Source organism: Psammomys obesus, unplaced genomic scaffold (genome assembly GCF_907164565.1).
Source record: "Psammomys obesus unplaced genomic scaffold, mPsaObe1.curated_primary_1811, whole genome shotgun sequence".
Classification (NCBI taxonomy): Eukaryota; Metazoa; Chordata; class Mammalia; order Rodentia; family Muridae; genus Psammomys; species Psammomys obesus.
In genome coordinates, this window is record NW_026590407.1 from 2481685 (window position 1) to 2497862 (window position 16178).

The 16178-nt window shown below is 39.8% G+C and overlaps 2 protein-coding genes and 1 non-coding gene across 5 annotated transcripts; 1 reads left to right on the forward strand and 2 right to left on the reverse strand.

Annotated features, from left to right (window-relative positions):
- Positions 1–671: 671 nt before the first annotated feature.
- On the reverse strand, positions 672–10012 carry Gla (galactosidase alpha). 2 transcript variants are annotated; one of them, XM_055607289.1, is made up of 8 exons: positions 9990–10012; positions 9609–9848; positions 6803–6977; positions 5703–5880; positions 4728–4819; positions 3207–3368; positions 1988–2185; positions 672–1028 (listed from the first exon to the last, which is right to left on the reverse strand). In XM_055607289.1, exons 2-8 carry the CDS (start codon positions 9800–9802, stop codon positions 768–770), a joined length of 1260 nt encoding a protein of 419 aa, XP_055463264.1. In that variant the 5' UTR covers positions 9803–9848; positions 9990–10012; the 3' UTR covers positions 672–767. The 2 variants fall into 2 exon arrangements, with proteins under 2 accessions (XP_055463264.1, XP_055463266.1); XM_055607291.1 differs by lacking the exon at positions 9990–10012 and having other exon boundaries at positions 9609–9864.
- A 73-nt stretch (positions 10013–10085) lies between these two features.
- Hnrnph2 (heterogeneous nuclear ribonucleoprotein H2) lies at positions 10086–15682 on the forward strand. 2 transcript variants are annotated; one of them, XM_055607288.1, is made up of 4 exons: positions 10086–10201; positions 11468–11540; positions 11703–11752; positions 13512–15682. In XM_055607288.1, the coding sequence occupies exon 4, from the start codon at positions 13565–13567 to the stop codon at positions 14912–14914; it is 1350 nt and encodes a 449-aa protein (XP_055463263.1). In that variant the 5' UTR covers positions 10086–10201; positions 11468–11540; positions 11703–11752; positions 13512–13564; the 3' UTR covers positions 14915–15682. The 2 variants fall into 2 exon arrangements, with proteins under 2 accessions (XP_055463263.1, XP_055463262.1); XM_055607287.1 differs by lacking the exon at positions 11703–11752.
- LOC129676781 (small nucleolar RNA U13) lies at positions 12599–12700 on the reverse strand. Its single transcript, XR_008720122.1, has one exon. It is a non-coding gene; the product is annotated as a small nucleolar RNA U13 (small nucleolar RNA).
- Positions 15683–16178: the final 496 nt, after the last annotated feature.

Below are 16178 nucleotides of genomic sequence, written 5' to 3' on the forward strand. Positions count from 1 at the left end.
TTCTTTGATACATAAAGGCTGTCTTTTAAATAGGGAAGGTTAAGTTCTTATTGTAAAGTAAGAATTAAGCTTATTCAGAGTTTGAAGAGTCTGGTACCAGTGATCATACAGCTGGACAAGGGGGAAGATCCAAGCCTCTCCTGTTCAGTTAATCTGCTTGGTACAGGATTTGTGATCACGATCTTTCAGGGATGCCCTGATTTATTGTTCATGAATAGTCATTAGATGTTAAATGTAAACTGATGTGATCACTGTTGTAAGAATTATAAACCCTGTGGCCCTGAGAAACTTGGATCCTCTATAACCTGCCTCCTGAGGGCAGGAAGAAAGAATACATTCCCAAAGGCTCAGAAAATATTCTGACTGGTATATCTGGTGCAATTTCTTCACATCGCCTGCTACATCCACCCCTCCTCAAGCCCTGTTCTTTGCTGGGGCTGGTCTCCACCGGGTCTCCGGTTCAACTTCAGTTTCGGGGGATCCCGTGCTCTCTTCTCACTTCCTGTGCGCCAGGCATACAAATGGAATATACATATACACAAAACAATAAATCCTGTATCTATCGAGTCTAGTGGGTAAACACCTGGTGCAGAGTAATGAGGACAGGAATGCTCACTTGATTTCAAAAGCCTTCCCAAAAACTTGCCTTCAGAAATAATTTTTAGGGGCTATAACTTTGGGATATTTTTTATTTAAAGGGGAAACAGGAAACAGGTCAGTCCTTAACAAAACCAGGCACTGAATGTAGATATCTGCCTTTGGGTAGCTTATCTTTCTATCCGAAGCAAAACAGTGCCTGAGGGATTTATTCGAGTTTTTAAGTTCAAAGTCCATTCATAGAAGCCTAGCTGTGTTTTCACTGGAAGGAGCTGCGTGATGAAGCAGCTAGGATTGCAGGCTACTCCTTGACCCAGGGAAGAAAGCTGGATGGTATAAAAACGAGGTCCACCAATTTCCTGCAGGTTTCTCAGGGCTACGGCCCAGGCTAAGTTTGAGAGTGGTCGTTCCCAGACCTCAATGTAGTTTTCCTGAAAAGCCAAGAAGACAAGTATGAGCACATGGTAACCCTCATTACTGGCCTTATTTGATATTCAGCCTTATTTTTACAACTGTCATGCACTTGGAGGAAAAACTAAAAATCTGCCAGCAGTATATTTTAGAAGTTAAAAAGTAATGTCTAGCTGGGTGCGGTGGTACATAGCTTTAATCCCAGCATTCTTGGGGTGCAGAGGCTGGTCTACAGAGTAAGCCCCAGGACAGGGTTAAACAAAAAAAAAAAAAACAAAACCCTGTTTTGAAAAACAAAAGACGTCATACAACTGGGTATGGTAACATACTCCTTTAATCCCAGCTCTCAGGGAGATGGGAATCTCTGTGAGTTCAAGGCCAGCCAAGGCTACCCAGAGAAACCCTGTCTTGAAAAACAAAAACAGAAGACCATATCAACCAAAGTACATAAAGTTCTTGGAAAGTCTCTAAATGTACTAACCTTGCCTTTTAGCTTTGGCAGTTTTACTTCTGGCTACGTGTTCTTGTTAACTGAAGTATGTCCACCCAGAGCATGGTTTTTATACTTAAAAGCTCATCCTGAGAAAGGCTCAAGGCTACACTGGGATCCCAAACACCCAGTATAGTTGCAGCCAAGTACTAAGACTTTCTCTTGGTTTAAACCCATGTCAGAGTAACCTCTGGCAGACACTCCACAACAAGCATGGTTCACAGAGCTAGTTCCAGGACAGCCAGGACTACAACATAAATCCTGTCTTGAAAAATAAAATGTAATAGTTCTGGTAAAAGTTCTATTAACCACTCAGTTACCAAGCTCAAGGAAAAACTAACAGAAAAAAGTCAGTCATGTCCTCATACAGCAGTTAGTCTTGAGATAATTCCATACTTGAGTATGGGAAATACAAAGTACCATAAATCATAAATTTTAATGCAGGATAATATGTTCCTGGATAATTTTCTCTCAAGAAGCATTACTTACCTTTCTAAAACAGTACCCCTGCTTGCCCAAGGGGTCTTGGTTGATGGCAATTACATCCCTATTCTGAAGTAGGGCTTTGGCTTGAGAGCTGATTTGTCGGAGATCATTGGACATGAGTAGAGGAGCTGCCATGATAGCCCAGAGGGCCATCTGTGTTACCTGCTGGTCCCAACTGAGGCCAAAGTTGCCAATCACTAACTAAGACAAAGAGTGAAATAAGTCAGATGAGAGATTCAACTGTCTAGGTTTCTGTTGTTCATTGGGGGCACATAGGTCCTTGTGCTTACTGAAAAGCATTAAGGAAATGAAAACAAGGAAGGTAAAGCACACATGGGACCCTTGTCTCAATGGAGGAGATAAAACACCGGTTTTCCGGCTGGGAGTGAATTTTGTTAACATCCGGGTGACCTTTTTGCTATTTGTGGAGGCAGACCTCTCCCACCATTTGCTATAGAGGCAGACCTCACCCAAATCCAACAGAATGATCATCCCATACTCTTCTCTCCGTAGACTGTTACCCATCCTTAGGGGAGATGTTACAAGTTCTTTAGGGCCTACTGACCTCTATGTTCTTAGTCAGAGACCACACTAGATTCTAGGCGTTTTAGCTACAGAACCCACCCTCACAGTCATATGTACTGTGTAAAAGAGTTTATATGTAGTCACACCTTAAGCTTTATTGTGCACCTGGGATTGGACTGATTGTTGCCTGAAAACCTTTTCCCAAATTGCAGTGTTTTAAATATGCCAACAACAAACCACCTGGCATTAGACTCCCCAAAGACTGATCCAGATTGGCAAATTAAATCTGCACTGGGTTTTCATTTCTATCTCTTAGTGAGGTTTACCTCCCTGCCTGGATATCTGCAGGGACCCCTCAGTAGTTTGATTGTTTGTTTTTGTCTGTTTTTTTTTTTTTTGGAAATAAGGTCTCACTCTGTAATCCAGGCTAACCATTTGCTCTTGAATTTGGAGCAATTCTCCTGTATCAGCCTCGAGTGCTGAAACTCCAAGTAAAAGGAGCAAAACCATTTTCTACAGCACTATGATGTTAAGTGCTCAAGGAAAGCCTATTCTTGGGATTCAGTGTGTAGTTCAGTGCTTAGTAACCTTGCTCAGCTTGTGCTAGGCCCTGGTTTCAGACCCAAGCAGCAACATAAAAAAAAAAAAAAAAAAAAAAAAAAAACAGCTCTGACATGAGGAGGGTTCAGATCTTTACCATGTCTGGGTCATTCCAACCCCCTGGTCCAGCGACTTCAACAAGCTCCTTCTGGTTAGCTATTGTCGAGATCAAGATATTCTTTATGCTTTGCCAGGAATCATAAACATCATCAAAATACCTCCACTGATTGCAGTAATATTGGATATCTGTATAATTGGGCTGTAAAAAGACAGAATTATTTACAATCTTAACTTTCCTGTGAGATGCTGATGACCTAGGTAAAGTAGCTACTGGTAGCCTCTATAGTCTAAAGATCCAAAGTTTCCCATAATAAAACCTGACCATCTTTTATAGTTCTAAATCTAAGGGAATTTCACTGAAAGATGGTCACTTTATAAGTATGCCATATAATTTAAGTACCTGTTTAATGTGACTTTAATATTTATGCTGGACATGCACTGAACTTTGGTATCTAAATATTGGCATGATGAAAAAAAATCTTTGTTTTCACTGTAAGATTGCCTAAAATGGTCATGCTGCTATTTTTGCAATAAAATAATTACAATGATCTAAATGGTAAAAATAAAATTATATAGGATGCCATCAAACATGATAAAAATCTGAATCCAAGACAAGTAATTTGTGGAATGAATCAGTTTGTAGATATGTAGGTATGACATCCAACGTATAAAATGCAAAGGAAAAAGTTAGTCTATCTAAAGATTTTAAGAAAACAATATGGATTAATTCTGTGAACACTTAAATGCCTACCCTTCTGGATTTCCATTCTAGTGGGAAGACAAATGAGTGAACAAGAAAAGCTAAGGTCTTGGGGGCGGGGGACCAAACAGCTAATGACTAGAGGGTGAATGGGCAGAAGGCTATTTTAAAGTAGAAAAGACCAAAGCATGTAGTGTCTGGTCAGTTTTCAATGTTAAGTAGCCAACCTTTATTAAAATCTTGGGGGACAATTTGTCAGAAAACAATGAGCAAGTACATCATCATAGACTTATATAAAAATGTCTTTGTGTGCCCAGTACCATCTATGTACAGTGAATATACATCAATGGGGTAAATATGGTAGTTGATAAACTGAAAGAAAAGAGTGCAGTGAGGAAAAGAGCTGTAGGAAGATAGATGTAGTCAAGAGGCAGGTTGCTAAAGTTTGATTTTATTGCAACTGCAATGGAAAGCCAGTAACTTTCTGAAGAAGAGACTGATGGGATGTCCTTAAAATTTCTCAGGAGACAGTTCTGTTGCTCCTAGGAAAATGCTGGGAGGAAGAAAGGGATCAGAAGTAGCTCAGGCTGTCAGAGCAGGCTGAGTGAGATGAGAGTGGCCTGGAAGGCCAGCGTGGATGTGGTGAGGATAGAAAGTTAGTGAATTCAAGAGAGATTTCAGAGCGAATATTAGCAGTATTGTTAGTGAGAAGGATAGGAACAGTGAAAAAAAGGCAAAATCAAAGATTTTTTTCCCAGGTGGTGGAAGCTTACACTATAATTACAAGCAATGTAGATAGTGAGAAGTGCTTCTTTTTACTCAAGTTGTGAAATTTAGATTCTGGGCTCACTAGCTCACCTTATGAAAGGGTCTCATATATAGAGGCCACTCACAGGAGTATACAATGCTTCTGCCCGTCCTATTCAAGGCCAAGGACATGTACCTATAACCTGCATAAGGAAAATAATGGGTAAGATAAGCGAAAGAAGGGAATTTTCAGCTAGTGCTGTACATCTCATGAGCCCACTTTATATTTTAAATTAGTAACAGACTGCTCTCTACTTAAATTGTGACTGCTAGGTTGCTCTGACGAGATGGTACAGAGATGATACATATATAGAGGAAAGGCAGGGATAAGATGCTTCTTTATGAAATTCTGGACTCTCACAAACAATGTCAGATCTAGTTACAATTATTAACTATAATTTCTTCCCAGGGTCCTTGAATCAAAAATGAACAGTACATGCCAGGTCCCATGGTAGGCATGTATGAATTCTACATAGATGAATAAATGATACTGATTAATTCTTTGGCTGGATAGTGGTGTTTAATCCCAGCACCCAGGAGGCAGAGGCAGGCAGATCTCTGAGTTCAAGGCCAGCCTGGTTTACAGATGAAGTTCTAGGGCAGCCCAGGCTGTACACAGAAAGAAAGGAAAAAAAAGAAAGAGAAGAAGAGATTAGCTCTTTGGAGGCTCAGCTTCCCTGTGGCCTCAACTCTTGTCTCTGGCTAGATCTCTCAGTTGATGTTAAACAAAAGGCTGAGAAATGATCATGGCTAAATCTTTTGAAGAAAACATACCATTTTGGCTGGTGAGATTGCTCAGCCACTAGTAAAGATACTTTCTGGCAAGCCTGAGGACCTCAGTTTGATTCCTGCGACTCATATGGTTGGAAAGAGAGAACCAATTCCTTCAAGTTGTCTTCTGCCTTCTCAACAGTCAACACAGCACATACAACCCCCACCCATACACAGTCACACACACCATAAATCATTTTTATTTTGTTGATTTTAACGTAATTTTAAAAATATAATTAAAACCCAGAAACATACCATCTTCCAAGGATATCATACTGTCACAGTGACAACCATCAAATTTTAGCAGATCTACACCCCAGTCAGCAAATGTCTGGGCATCAATGTCATAGTATCCAAAACTCCCAGGGAAACCTGCACAGGTTTTATTCCCAACATCTGCATAAATACCCAGCTTCAATCCTTTGCTGTGGACCTGAAATGAGAAGAAAGATGGACTACAACAGACGGTCAATCAGGAGGGGTCCACTTACTAAGGCTAAGAGTGGAGAGATGTGTGCTTGCTTGTCCAGGTCTTGGGCCTTCGTTCCTTAAAGCACTTCAGTTTTCTAGCTGAGTTTATTGTAAACAGAGAACAAATCATCCAACTCTACTAAGAAAGTTTTAACTATAAATGTGAACTGTAACTCAGAAGTGATGATAAAGCAATGACCACTTTAATATTCCTCACATGATCCTAAACAGTCTCTTTAATATGATAGATTTATCTTGAGAAAGGCTGACATTTAAGTTAAGCCTCTCTGACTCTCCTCCTGTCTCGGCCTTCTTGGTGTCTATCTGGGTAACCTCACTTACAGCAAGAAACCCGCTAAGTTATACCATCCCTTGACCTTGATGTCTCCTTTTAGTAGTTTTCCATCTACTGAACTCCCAGTATTTGCTCACTGGTTGTAGGTTCTCACATGTCCATCTGACTTGAAACTTGACCTTTCTTTCCTACAGTACTGAATAAAATCTGCCTAATTGCCAGGCCTCATTTGTTTTCAATAGTCTCCAGAATATTTGCTTTCATCCTTTAAAATTAAGAATATTGAATAACTATATACTTAATAGTATGGTATAACTGTGGTAGCCTCTCATGCTAATATGGAAATACAAGCAGGCATGATACAACCACATTCTCCTTTTCTCCTAGAGGATTCAGTGGTTTGAGCAAAAAGTGTTTCAACAAAGGCAGGCCTCAGGAGCTATTGCAAAATGTGTATAGGCTAATGTGATAATTCTACATTATAACTTATTTTTCAGACAATAGAAACCATTCCATTTTCAAAGTACCTTGTGGCTTGTTTCTCAATAAGCCTTCCTAAGCCATAAGAAACAATCAGCTCTAAACTCACATAATTAGCTAGGTGTTGGATCCCATTAGGAAAGCGCTGGGGATCTGCCTGAAGCCGGCCATTTGAATCCCGTTGGAGAGCCATCCAACAGTCATCTATGCAGAGGTATTCATAACCTGCATCCTTCCAGCCATCAGAGACCATGAGCTCTGCCATCTGCATAAACAGTTGCTCACTGAAAAAGAAATTCTAACAGTCATTCCAATTTATGAGGGCTCAAGCCCTCCATTTTAAGGCACATTGGGATTTCAGTTTCTAAAACTGCAGTGATACTGTGGTAGTAATCACAACCCATATGAGTTAAAATTAACTACCCTTCCTGTTACTCCTCTCCCACTACCTCTGACCAAGAATTCAAAGAAGGGGTGGAACTCTCAGTTCCATCCCAAACCACAGAAGAAATAAACAGAAACTCAAAATAATTAATGTAAGGACGAGACACATGACAAAATCGATAAGTCATTGCAACTAAGAAGCCGTGCTGACACAGGCTTGTACTCTCAGCTATTGCAGAAACTGAAACAGGAGGGTCTGCAGGTACAAGGCATGTCTGGCCTGCATACATGCAGGGAGATCTCAGCAGAGTAAGAGTTTGCATAATAAACAGCTTCTGGTATCAGCTTTACCTGTGTAGAGAAAATAATCTCATCCACAATAGTAACAGAAAGAAAAAAAAATCAGACACAGCAAAAGCTAGGATACCCAGAGGTTAATATATTTATCAATTAAATGTTAAAACTATCATGCTCTTCAATGACTTAAATAAATGGAGAAAAATTGTCTTAAAGAAATAGATTAATTAATTAAAACATAATTAAACTGCACATGGTCTTACATGCCTGTAAACCCAGCAAATAGGAAGTGGTAGCAGAAGAACCCCCAGTTCAAGACTACCAATTCCTACCATGGTGTTCAAGACCCTCGGCCATGTCTCCAAACTTCAAGAGAAACAAACAAGTTAAATGATTTGCCTAAAGCTACAATGCAGTAGAGTTTGAACCCAGGCAGGGCACTGGGGTCTTGATGGCACCCACTCATACATAAAGGTAATGCTATTTTTATGGAAGTCAGTTAGAAATCTGTGTTTTCATTTACATAATAAACAATTGCAAGATTGTATATATTATTTCTGGATGATAATGAGGGAGGCTATTTTCTATTATGTCATTTTTACCACTTACTTATTTTCAAGAACTGTGCATTGAAACAACAAACAAGCAAGTAAACAAACAAGGAAAAAACATAAAACACCCAAGAGAAACAAAACAAAAAGACAAAAAGCCAGTATTGGCAAGTTACCACAGATTTTCATCTCAGGGACACAACAGACATAGTATGAGAATGAGAAAGTCAGTTTCTTTTATGTCTGACTAACACCTTGATTTTATCTTTATAGGCAATCAGAGAAATAACTCATGAACACACAGAGAGTTGTGTCAATTGCCTTTATGGGTGGTTTTGCACCACTAGGGTGACTTTACCCCTTTTTCACTAATATTTATAGGGGAGCATTTCAATATCTAACACTTGATTCTTAACATTTTCTAGATCACATATTCATTAAAAAATCTGAAGAAGCTGGATGTGGTGGTACACACCATTAATCCCAGCATTTGGGAGGCAGAGGCCAGCCTGGTTAATAGAGTGAGTTCCAGGACAGCCAGGGCAGAGAAACCTTTTCTCAAAACAACCACAAAAATTAAAAGAAAACATTTTTAGAAAAATGCCCATATGTTTGTAAACTTACAATCCATTTTCTTATCCATGCCAGGAAAGATACATGTGTTTTACTTGCCTAATTGAGAGGGTCAAAGTATGACTGGTTGGTTTTTTTAATGGGTTTATTTAACTGAAAGTTCATCTGTGAGAGACATGCATTTTTGCAACTCATTCTTTTTGAGACACAGTCTTAATGCAGCCCTGGCTAGCCCTGAACTCAACAGATCTGCCTGCCTCTGCCTCTGGAGTGCTGGAATTAAAGTCTTGCACCACCATGCCCATCAGTATTACAGCTTTTTCTGTGTCAGCTCCCTGAGTTAAAAAGGACATTTTTTTCTAGTTTGCAAACTAGGATTGTGAGCATCAGAGAGCTTCAACCTGGTCTCAACTCTCGCCTTTAATGTGTGAAGTTCCATCAGGTCAACCTTCCAGTCTGATGCCACACTCAAGAAAAACAGATTGAGGGACATCTCAGTTATCCCCTGGTTTCTCTAACTCTCACTTCAATACAGCCAAAGAACCCGTGATCCAAAAAGAAAAAAAAAAAATTGACACTGTTCTTAGTCATCCTCCTACCCATTCTAACTCTCCATATGACTAGCTCAAGGCTAGCACTAAACAAGGGCAGGGTACAAACCCACACAAAGGGTTTGTATGGAACAAAATGATCAATTAAAAACTCTATTGCAGGGTGGTGGAACGGGAGTGAAGCACTGGATGCTGGTTATGTCCCAACTAAGGATAGTTCACATAGATAATAGTTTAGGGACAGTCCACATCCCGGATGGGATATAAAAATTTTAATTTAATACAATATAAAAGTATAAAACATAAAAATTGCTGGAGATAACAAAGCAGTAATAAAAACGGGGGGGGGGGCGGTATAGGGACTTAGCTCAGTGGTAGAGCGCTTGCCTAGGAAGCGCAAGGCCCTGGGTTCGGTACTCAGCTCTGGAAAAAAGAAATTTAAAGACAAAAAAGCAGCAATAATTGGGGATCGACACCTCCAGCTCAAACATTCCCATTCCTCCCATCAAATACACCCACACAAATCCGGAAAGAGAACAAACCACTTAGTATGTCATACCTGATGCAGGCATCAGGCTCTTCTTGGCAGTTAAGGTTGCACATGAAACGTTCCCAGTGCAGCCAGCCCATAGTAGGAGTCCGCGCCAAGCCATTGTCCAATGCTCTGGCCCCAAGAATGCTCCAGAAAATTAAGGCCGGGGGAAGAAAAGCAAGCTCACAGATCAACCGCGAATCTCTGCTCAAAAGCTTCATGGTCACAGCAATTCTTTGATTCAGTTTCCTGCAGTTAACATTTACCCTTGGGAAGAACCAATCGGGGATAAACTACCCAATAATGACATCATCGTTTCTCAGGCAACTGGACAGTTATCACCAGATGTGGACCAATGAACAATCACGTAAAACATACATCCACCAATCATATAGATGCTCTCCTTACCTTGACCCACCCTATTGCCAAACGAGAAGGAAGTGCGGCACCTCAGTGATCCTGAGTTTAAGCCGAGTTGCTCACGTGACCGAGATCTCACATGACGTAGGCGCTCACGTGATCAATCGCTTACGTGAGCAGAAGTAGTTCTGGTCGTCGTCTATCGTCTCGCTATAGCCCTTTGAGGGAAGAAGAAGGAAAATCCTCCGGTCTCGTTGGAGGTTGGTGTGTGGGTGGAAACTGGGGACCCTGGGTGGTGATAAGGAAGAGCAGAGCGGGGTCTGGGGTCGCCTCTGCCTTTTTAGTGCTCGGCCTCCCCACTTCCCCCACCCCACTAGCCCCCCCTCCCCCTCCCCGAGTGCCGGGAAGCGGCCTGCGCTGCGCCTGGTAGGGAAATGGTGGACGGTTGTGACTGTGTGCGTGTTTTTGTAAATCAGTTCTTTGGCCGCTTCTCGGGGGACCTTTCCCCCTCTGCCCGCAAGAGGGACCCGTAAGGTGAAAAGCATTTCAAACACGGCCCAGAGTTAGGAAAAAAATAATAATAATGAGACCCGCGGTCGGAGCGCCGCTCCATCCATTCAGGCGCTCAACTGTTCAAACTGCACGATGGTCGCAAGGGGTCCCGAGTAAATTACACCCTTAGAGTATGAGCTGAGCAAGTGATGCGTGCGCGAGAGGCGCCCAATAAATGCTTTTACTTATTATTTGAATCTGTTTTTTGCTTATAGCGATCTACGAGTTGAATTTTGGTCATTCAAAAAGTAAAATAATCGTTTAAAAGGGACACTTTCAGCACTACCCAACTCTTACTACAGATACAAAAAGTGTGCTGTAGCACAGGTATAAGTACACAGATTTTAACTCACAAATCCTGGTTATCACGTTAGGTAACAGAATCCTGGTGGCCTCCTCAGGAAATGTAAGGAAGGAAAACCTCCCAGTCACTAGGGAGGACCTGACCTATTGATGCAGAATGCTGTAGAGATCACCATTGTCCCTGGGATGTTCTACTAAATTATTCTTCCAGCCGACCGTTAATCTGAACAAAATAAAATAAAATAAAACCCCATAAACTTAATAGCCACTGTTAACATTTTATGTCCAGTCCCTATCATTACACACAAAAAGTTTAAAAAGTGTTTTATCATATTTTCCATGCTTATGTTTTTTTCTAAGGTTATTGTTCCATTATGGTGAGCTTAAAGAACTAAAAGTATGAAAGTGTATATATTAAAAAGTGAAAAGCTGCCTTCAATCCCTTGTTCTCCATTTGTTGAAGCTACTTTCAGATCGTCTCTCACACAATTATACACTTGTTTTCATTTGTGAATATTTTAATAGAAGTAGGATTATACTATGCATGTTCATTCATTCAGTGTATTTTGAAAATCTTTCTAGGTAAGGGCAGATCTTTTATTAAGTGAGTGCATAGAATTCATCCATCTTGCTGATAGCTATTTAGTTTTCTGATTTTTTTGCCATTACAGTGCTGCAAGCAAACATTTTTTTAAGTCTTTCTGTCGACCAGATTCGTGGAAGAAACTCTAGCAGGGTCAAAGGGTATGTGAATTTTTATTTTTATTTTTATTTTTTTACATAAATGGTTTTGATCATGAATCATTTAAAAGTTTGTAACTATATTAAATGTATAATGTTCCACTCTTTTTCATAAAATGCCTTAAAAATAATACATAGTTCAATAAGTCCTGCTCTTAATTTCAGATAATTCCTTAAGGCACATACCTGCAGTGGATTTTCTGTCAGAAAGTGTGGTAAATATACCAAAATGTTTTTCCAGAATAGCAAATCAGTTTTTCACTCTTCTAGGGAACACTCAGTAATGTTGACTTATTGTCCCTGTTTAACTTGCACCAGTTTTGATGGGTATTAAAATATTTATTTTACTTTAAATTTCATTTCAAATGAAGTTTGAACATTTTCTAGACTTTTCCAATACACTCTTTTCCCCCTGTATTTTAATTTGTTTTTGAAGTTAAAATTACATCATTTTCCCCTTCCCTTTTCTTCCCTCCAAACCCTCCCATGTTTAAGCAGATCCCTACCTTGCTCTCTTGCCAATTCTTGGCCTCTTTTTCTCAGTTTTTACGTATGTATGCCTATTTCTAAATAAAATTTGCTCGGTATATTTTGTGTGCATGTTTTCAGTGCTGACCATTTGGTAGTAGATAACCAATTGGTATGCTCTGCCCTGGGGAAGACTACCTTTCCCCACTGTCAGTATTCCTTAGTTGCCTGAAGTCCAATATCCTCTTTTGTTGTTGCTTTTTTTTTGGGGGGGGGTGTCTCACTATGCATTCCTGCCGTCCTGGAACTCCCTCTGTAGACTAGGCCGGCCTCAAACTCACAAAGACCCGCCTGTTTCTGCTTCCCTCCCTCAGTACTGGGATTAAAGGCATGCACCACCACACCTGCCTCAAGGGGTCATTTTTAAGTTTGCTCTTTTCACTCATTTCCCCTTCCTTCTGTTTGAATGCTACATTTGCCTGGGTGATAAGTCTGAAAGGGCTGTAATGAGATAATTCCTGCTTAAAATCCATAAAAGGTGATGTATATAAATACACATAGGTGCATATATCTCCATGCCTTTCTACACCCAGTGTCAGAGCCATAATGTACCAATGTCTTAAGGTTTGTGGGGAAGCACATGTTAAACAGTGGTGTGAATACTAAATCATCATGCTTGTGAACCAAACAAGAGTAGAGTCTCCTTATATTAAATAGAACCCTTAGGATCTTATCTCTTTCTTGATAGCCTTGTTTTTTGATTTTTGTCCCTTTTCATTTTGTGTACAATTAAACATTTTTTATAGTTTCTGGATCCTGGAACAGGATCAGGATAGTTTGTTCCAATTAAACCTTCTGCCTACAATTGATATACTCACCAACCAATCCTTCCTTTATTCTATGTATTTATACTTAGCTGTGGTGAAGATACACAGTTCTCCTGTAGGGCTGCTGTACTGGACCTGGCATCTAAAACATGCTTGAATATGTAAATTCTCATTAATGTCTTTTCCATTTATATCCTAGGCTTCAATAGTTCTGTATTTGATTGATTTGCATGCATTGTTTGTATTCTTAGCATATTAATGGAGTTGTTGTATCTTCCTATGAAATTTGTCTTTTGATTTCAAGAAAATTTTCATTTTTATATAATGAGATAAATACTTTGTTATATTTAGTTTTAATTCTCTTTCTGTGATGTTAATACATTGGGTCAGTGCAGAAATTTCAGAATATTCAAAAACATCTAAAGAGAAAAAAATACCCACAGAAACATAAAAGTCCTATAGTACTGCTACCCAGAAATTAATTATATCTGATACATAATAAAAATGGGATAAATAATTAATAAATGAATGAATGAAAAGTTCATTCAGCCTTTTTGTTAATGTGGGTATCTTTTTTTAAAAGTTACTAATGTGAATGTCTATAGTAATCATTTTCTTTGTTTCTTTTACTATATTGTATACAATTTTTCATGACAATAGTTTTCTAATTTTTTTAAAGCCACACTGAAATTGCATTGAGCCAAGCTTGTCACCAAGAGCCTACCAATCACCATGATGCTGAGCACAGAGGGCAGGGAGGGGTTCGTGGTGAAGGTCAGGGGCCTACCCTGGTCCTGCTCAGCTGAGGAAGTGATGCGCTTCTTCTCTGATTGCAAAATCCAAAATGGCACATCAGGTGTTCGTTTCATCTACACCAGAGAAGGCAGACCAAGTGGTGAAGCATTTGTTGAACTTGAATCTGAAGATGAAGTAAAATTGGCTTTAAAGAAAGACAGAGAAACCATGGGACACAGATATGTTGAAGTATTCAAGTCCAACAGTGTTGAAATGGATTGGGTGTTAAAGCATACAGGTCCAAATAGTCCTGATACTGCCAATGATGGCTTTGTACGACTTAGAGGACTCCCATTTGGCTGTAGCAAGGAAGAAATTGTTCAGTTCTTTTCAGGGTTGGAAATCGTGCCAAATGGGATGACACTACCAGTGGACTTTCAGGGGCGAAGCACAGGGGAGGCTTTTGTGCAGTTTGCATCACAAGAGATAGCCGAAAAGGCCTTAAAGAAACATAAGGAGAGAATAGGGCACAGGTACATTGAAATCTTCAAGAGTAGCAGAGCTGAAGTCCGAACCCACTATGATCCCCCTCGAAAGCTCATGACTATGCAGCGCCCAGGTCCTTATGATAGGCCAGGGGCTGGAAGAGGGTATAACAGCATTGGCAGAGGAGCTGGGTTTGAAAGAATGAGGCGGGGTGCCTACGGTGGAGGGTATGGAGGCTATGATGACTATGGAGGTTATAATGATGGGTATGGTTTTGGGTCTGATAGATTTGGAAGAGACCTAAACTATTGTTTCTCAGGAATGTCTGATCATAGATATGGAGATGGTGGGTCCAGTTTCCAGAGTACTACAGGACACTGTGTACACATGAGGGGATTACCATACAGAGCCACTGAGAATGATATTTACAATTTCTTCTCACCTCTTAATCCCATGCGAGTACACATTGAAATAGGACCTGATGGCAGAGTTACGGGTGAGGCAGATGTTGAATTTGCTACTCATGAAGATGCCGTGGCAGCTATGGCTAAAGATAAAGCAAATATGCAGCACAGATATGTGGAGCTCTTCTTGAATTCTACTGCAGGGACAAGTGGAGGAGCTTATGATCATAGCTATGTTGAACTCTTTTTGAATTCTACAGCAGGGGCAAGTGGAGGTGCCTACGGTAGCCAGATGATGGGAGGGATGGGTTTATCCAACCAGTCTAGTTATGGAGGTCCTACCAGCCAGCAGCTGAGTGGTGGTTATGGAGGTGGTTATGGTGGTCAGAGCAGTATGAGTGGATATGACCAAGTTCTTCAGGAAAATTCAAGTGACTATCAGTCAAACCTTGCTTAGGGAGAGGGTGTACCAAACAGCTTCTATAGGAATAAGAGCTACATTTATAGCAACTGGATAGAGTAGGAAGGATATCCAGCATATCCAGTATGATTGGGAAATGGGAAATACAATTGCTTCTGATCACTATTGGTCAGCTTCTTTCTTTCTTCTTTTTTTTTTAAGAACAAAATTTAAGTTTAACAGTTTTGCATTACAAGCTTGTGATTCATGCTTACTGTAAGATTGTTTTCAAACTTTAAGCTCAGCAATTTTGAACACTGAAAATATTCATCTAGGACATAATAACAAGTTCAGTATTGACCATAACTGTTAAATCCACTTTCAGCTTTCTAGTTAGATACATTGTAGGAGTGTACTTAAGCAGTAAGCATATTTAGGTTTAAAGCAGTTTCACTTATGTTAAATGTTGCTCTTACACCACAATACATCCAAAACTTCAGATGCATGTTGAGAAACATGCTTTTCTGTAAAAATCAAATATAGGAACCGTGTCTGATTCAAAGTGACAACATTTGGCATGTTTGTTAATTCTAGCTTTTTGGTTTAATATCTTGTAAGGCACGTGAGTGTACACTTCCACTTTTTCTTTTTAAAGATCTGGGACAATTTTGAGATGGATTACCAACACTTTAGGAGTTTGGTCATGTTGTTTCTATGGAATTCTGAGACTTTGATTTAAATCTTACCTTGTATTGTGAATTCCATTTAGATGTATTGTACTAAGTGAAACTTGTTAAATAAATCTTCCTTTTAAAAACTGGAAAACTTCTGTATAGTTCAATTTTTTAAATTATGTTCTATTATACGGGCACATAGTAACTGAAGTTCTCTGTTTAAATTTATTTTTTGTTTCAAATATTCCAGGCTATGAATGACTTTTAAATTTTGATCCTCCTACCTCTACTTCGTAAGTATTAGAATTGTAGTCATGTGACACTATCAAGTTTATTCAGTGCTGGGAGGCAACCCTAGGACTGCTTGTATACAAGACAAGTGCTATACCAACAGGGCTATATCCATAGCCTAAATTTTGATTGTGTGCTAGTGGAGGCCAGAATAAACATTGGGTGTCCTGTTCTATTGCTCTCTGCCTTATTGTCTTAATAACAGGGTCTCACAGCTCCTGTAGCTAGGCTGGCAATAAGTCCCAGTGGTCTCCTGTCTGCTGAGCACAGTGTTGCTATTACAGTAATACTGGTCTTACTGGTTCATGACATACCATGACTGGCTTTTTACATGGGTGCTGGAGATATGACTAAGG

Excerpts from the sequence above, each read along its gene's own strand:
- Hnrnph2 (XM_055607288.1), top strand. The coding sequence starts at position 13,565 with ATGATGCTGAGCACAGAGGGCAGGGAGGGGTTCGTGGTGAAGGTCAGG.
- Gla (XM_055607289.1), bottom strand. The coding sequence starts at position 9,802 with ATGAAGCTTTTGAGCAGAGATTCGCGGTTGATCTGTGAGCTTGCTTTT. Across the intron at positions 5,881-6,802 it reads TCCAACACCTAGCTAATTAT|GTCCACAGCAAAGGATTGAA; the intron begins GTGAGTTTAGAG and ends TTCTCATTTCAG. Across the intron at positions 4,820-5,702 it reads TATGATATCCTTGGAAGATG|GTTATAGGTACATGTCCTTG; the intron begins GTATGTTTCTGG and ends TTCCTTATGCAG.